This window comes from Poromitra crassiceps (assembly GCF_964638095.1).
Source record: "Poromitra crassiceps genome assembly, chromosome: 5".
Lineage (NCBI taxonomy): Eukaryota > Metazoa > Chordata > Actinopteri > Beryciformes > Melamphaidae > Poromitra > Poromitra crassiceps.
In genome coordinates this window covers 55,680,584-55,685,583 of record NC_139642.1, presented here as the reverse complement: position 1 = coordinate 55,685,583, position 5,000 = coordinate 55,680,584, and the positions used below count along the sequence as shown (strand labels likewise).

Sequence of the window (5,000 nt, the reverse complement as noted above, 5' to 3'; positions counted from 1 at the left end):
TGCTCGAGTGACATCACTGATGATGTCATAAACATGATGACATCACAATTGCTCGAGTGACATCACTGATGATGTCATAGACATTGTGACATCATCAGTGACATCACAATTGCCCGATTGCACAATTACTGACCAAAATCATCACAAATCTCACAATGTGAACAAAAATGTGGGACAAAAATCACAGACAGAGAAACAGACAAAACCCACTTACCGTAAATTCCGGACTATTTTCCCGTTTTTTTGCCTTTTTTGGCCCCTGCGGCTTATATAACGGTGCGGCTTATCTATGGATTTTTTCCAAAAAAAAAAAAAAAATCTCTCTTTTTTAGCACTCTTTCTAACTATAAATCCACTTCTGTTTTAATTTCCTCTCTTGCCCTCTTTTAACAACATAACATAACATAACACAACACAGGTAAGCAGAAAGAAAAAGACGAAGCAATCACCGCCATGAATGAGGAAATGACTCACCTGCTGGAGGCTGGAGATACACCGGCTTGGGCTAAACTTTTACTCCGTGAAACACTATCGATTAAGTCCGACATCGCTCAGAGGTTTGAGCAGCTTGAAAACAAGTTTGAAAACGTGCAAAAGTCCATCCACTCACTCACTAAAGAAAATAAGGCAACCGTGAACAGAGTTTCTAATGCGGAAAAGCGCATCAGCGCACTGGAGGACAAAAACAACACAGTGAGTCCGAAAGTGGATAAAATGCAAAAACAAATCGAAACCCTGCACACGCAGGTTGATGACTTAATCAGCAGGAGTAAAAGAAATAACATTCGCCTGATCAATGTAAAAGAGGGAGCTGAGATTGGTGACTTCGACGCTTTCCTTGGCAAAATCCTGTGTTACATCCTGGACCTGAAGGAAGGCGAGAAACCACCAGAGGTGGACAGGGCACACCGGGCGCCTCGGCCACGTCCAGACCCCGGCCTGCCACCGAGGGCCATCTTCATCTGCCTACTCCGCTGGCCCGACCGTCAACTCATCCTCCAGGCTGCGGGGAAGAAGCCCCTCACCTGGGAGGGTACGCGCTTTTTCGTCCGGCAGGACCTCTCCGCGTTGGTGCAACAGAAACGCGCAACATACAACAGCATCATCGAAAAGGTTAAAGTCAATGGATATCGCTTTGGCGTACTGTACCCAGCGAGACTCGTCATAACCATTGATGGACAGCGGCGGAACAAGAGCTCAAAGTGAAACTGCCGAATATCTTTTGAGTTGGACTGGTCAATAGTACTGTGAATAACTAAAATAAAAAAATAAAAAACGGAATTCTCTCTTCTTTAGCACTCTTTCTAACTATAAATCCACTTCTGTTTTAATTTCCTCTCTTGCCCTCTTTTCACCACACCGCGGACACTGTGTGCACTGTAAAAAAAAACACAGGTGGTGTTGTGTTATGTTGTTTTGTTGAAATGTTAATAAATGGGAGCTTCCTCAAACAGCCATCTCTTTCCCGACAATCCCCTCTGTGCATGAACCCTTACATATGGTAATTAAACATTAAAACACAAAAAAAAAAAAAAAAAAAATACCATTAAAACACCCGCGGCTTATAGTCCGGTGCGGCTTATATATGTAAAAAAACAGTCAACTTTGCAGGTGCGGCTTATACACCGGTGCGCCTTATAGTCCGGAATTTACGGTACTCAATTTTGATATGATGATGATGATGTTGATGATGATTGTTACAACCCTGTATGCTCTGAGAATGGGAATAAAATAATTATCTTTATTTGCTCATATCTTTGTCGTTCTCCACTTGTCTCTCCCTCTCCTCTCTCTTTGTCATTCTCCACACTCTCTCTCGCTGCACACGTCTTCCGCTCTTTCCCATCTCTCTCTTCCTTTCCCTTTCTCTCTCTCTCTCTCTCTCTCTCTCTCTCTCTGTCTCTGTCTCTGTCTCTGTCTCTGTCTCTGTCTCTGTCTCTGTCTCTCTCTGTCTCTGTCTCTCTCTCTCTGTCTGTCTTTCCTTGTCTCCCTCCCTCTCTCAGTGCTGGTGAGCAGAGAGGATGAGTTCAGCGGCAGGCTGAGCAGCAGGGCTGGTTTCCGTGGTTGCACAGCGCTTCACTACGCCACACTGGCCGACGACCCACGCACCGTGCGCATGCTGCTGGAGGCCGGTACGTTACCCTGACCAACACCTGTCCCACCCCGTAACACCCCACACACCCTGTCCCACCCCGTACACCCCGTCCCAGTGTCCCACCCCACACACCCCGTCCCCAGACTCTGCAAGAATACTAATGTCACGTGGAATTAAGTATTTCTTAAATAGATTTTTAAGTCAAGTCAGGTCAAGTCAAGTTTATTTGTATAGCACATTTCATACACAGAGGCAATTCAAAGTGCTTCACATAAAATGGTTGACAGGAAAAGAAAAGAAAAGAAGAGAATAAAATAGACATTTAGAAGCATCACAACAGAACTTTAAAAAAGAGTATAAAAAGTGCATTAAGCAACAGGCGCAGCAGTTGCAAAAAGAGCTAAAAACTTATAGAGGACTCATTGGGTTTGCATAGTAGCTGTCAGCAGTTAAAAGCGGCGGTAAACATAAAAGTCTTTAGTCTATTTTTAAAAGTAAGTAAGGTTGGGGCAGATCTGAGGTCTTCAGGCAATTTGTTCCAGCTAGCAGAAGCATAGTGGGTAAATGCAGCCTTCCCATGATTTTTAGTTGCCAGAGGGACTCTCTAGCGCCTCCCAGAGCTCAGAGGCTCAAACTGGCTGAATAAAGAATGGGAGCTACCTGCCAGGATGCTCCTGGCCTTCTTCCTCATCCTTTCTGTGAAAAGTCGAGTCAAGGACTTTTGGGCTTTACCCACTACTTTGCTTTGCCCCTTGATGCACAGTGGCACACAGTGCTGCAGTGATAGTGCAGTGGTCTCATACTGTAAATAGTGGGTGAGCTTGACTAACTAATCAATTAATCGATACAATAATTGACAGATTAATCAATAATGAAAATAATCATTAGTTGCAGTCCTATATCTGATTTGGGTTCCACCCAGCATAATGTGTATCCCTCAGAAAACATCAGCTACTCCTTAAGCCTTGGCCACACTGATCCGTGGTGTCTGTCCGTGTGTGTTCATTTCTCTGTTCACTTCCATTCATTTTCAATGACAGCGGTCCGACTGTCCGTGGAGTACTCAGAAGCGTACGTATCCAGAAAATTTGCATACGTTTTGATGGACAGAAAGTTGAAGAGGGATGAACTTTTTCTGGATGGACGTATTGGATGGTCGGATGGTCGGATAGTCACTGTCCGTTTAGCCAATCAGAGGCGAGGTCTCGAGAGGAGGCGTTCCGAGATTTGTTTCAACTTTTCAAAGAAGATGGCGGCCGAGGCGGTGAAGGAGGCTATAATTAATGCTGTGTACACCATCCCGCTGTTGTACAACGTGATAGTCAGTGTCACCGTCTGATTTCACCATCTAATCTGGTCATTCGGTGGCATTTTATTGCCACATAAGTAACGTAGCGCACAGAGCTAACAGCTAGCTGACGCCAGCTTTCTTCTTCTCTCGGTTTATAGGCGGGTCGCTGACACCTTCAAGGTGCTTACCGCCACCTGCTGTACAAGTAGGTTACTTGTACATGCAACGGACATAAATCTATCCGTCTATCCGTTCTGTCCATTTTCTGACGGATCAGTGTGGCCAAGGCCTTAGTTTCTAATAATTGATCAATCCATGTCTTACATTATCCAAAGTACCTCCCTCCTCCCCTACATTGCCACGCCCCCTTTATGATAGCAGTAAAGTTCAAGGCACATTAAGTAATATATGACCTTTCATGACCGCTGTGTCACATTTTTCCAATTTGAGACAAGTGCGTTAGCTAATCAGCTAATGCCATCATACCATGCATATCATGATGCAAAACACTGTATTCATATTGCTTTATCATTTGCATGATGCTTTTCTGCTTGAGAAGGAAAGTCTTGCAGAACCAGTTGCTTGCTGGATGTGGGCCGTTTGGATTTCAAAAAGAGTACGGGGCTGAAAGCTAAGTAGATTTTGGGCAGACTGCCCAAAACGACATTAAATCGGACAAGACGTGATACAACCAGGCTCGCTTGTCCTGTAAGTGTAACAGGTTATTAAGCTAAGGTTATTAAGTTTCTCATATTGGAACGATTGTATTATTGATTATGTTTGTGGTTATTAACAAGAATTTCTGATTAAATAGCAACCTATTTCATCGTGCAACAACACAGAGATGAGTGGGAATGTAAACTCAACGCTTAGATGCATTTAAATATTGATGATCTATTTCAAAAACTGAAACTATTCATTTGATGTGGGTACAATGTACAAAATAGAGCTATATTTTATCGACAATATCATGACTAATGTGTCTAAAGGTGACAATGTAACATTTTTAGGCAATGTTGCAAAAAAATACGAGCAGAATCAATCTGTTTCGTGACACATGTATTGGTTATAGCTCACTTTGTTATCCAAACTACATGAGTGTCATTTAGCCTCTCCAGCTGAAGGCAGGCCTGCCTGTCTCTCCATGTCTCATGGCCTTAGTGCTTCCAGCCCCTGGTAATCCAAACACTATTACAAAGCCCATTTGAAATTGATCACCGGGTCCATATACCCCCTCTCCATTCGCCCCCCATTACACTCGCACCTGTCGTTGACTCAGCGCCACACACACACACACACACACACACACACACACACACACACACACACACACACACACACCCTCGGGGCAGAGTATCCCCCTCCGTTTCCAGGCGAGCAGCTCTTAAACAAGCTAGGCCTAGTTGAACTGTGACCCCTGCACAGAACATGCCCTTGGGGTAAGACCACAACCACAGGGTGGGTGTGTGCGTGTGCGTGTGCGTGTGTGTGTGTGTGTGTGTGTGTGTGTGTGTGTGTGTGTGTGTGTGTGTGTGTGCGTGTGTGTGTGTGTGTGTGTGTGTGTGTGTGTGTGGTGTGGGTGTGTGCGCGCGTGTGTGCATGCAAGCTTCCATT

The 5,000-nt window shown here is 44.6% G+C and overlaps 1 protein-coding gene across 1 annotated transcript in view; it reads left to right on the top strand.

Moving 5' to 3' along the window:
- clpb (ClpB family mitochondrial disaggregase) overlaps positions 1-5,000 on the top strand; it is a 54,424-nt gene that overhangs the window by 22,034 nt on the left and 27,390 nt on the right. The window contains exon 5 of the mRNA XM_083637892.1: positions 2,004-2,132. Within this exon, the coding sequence (XP_083494018.1) occupies positions 2,004-2,132 (129 nt within the window). The remainder of the gene's footprint in view (positions 1-2,003; positions 2,133-5,000) is intronic.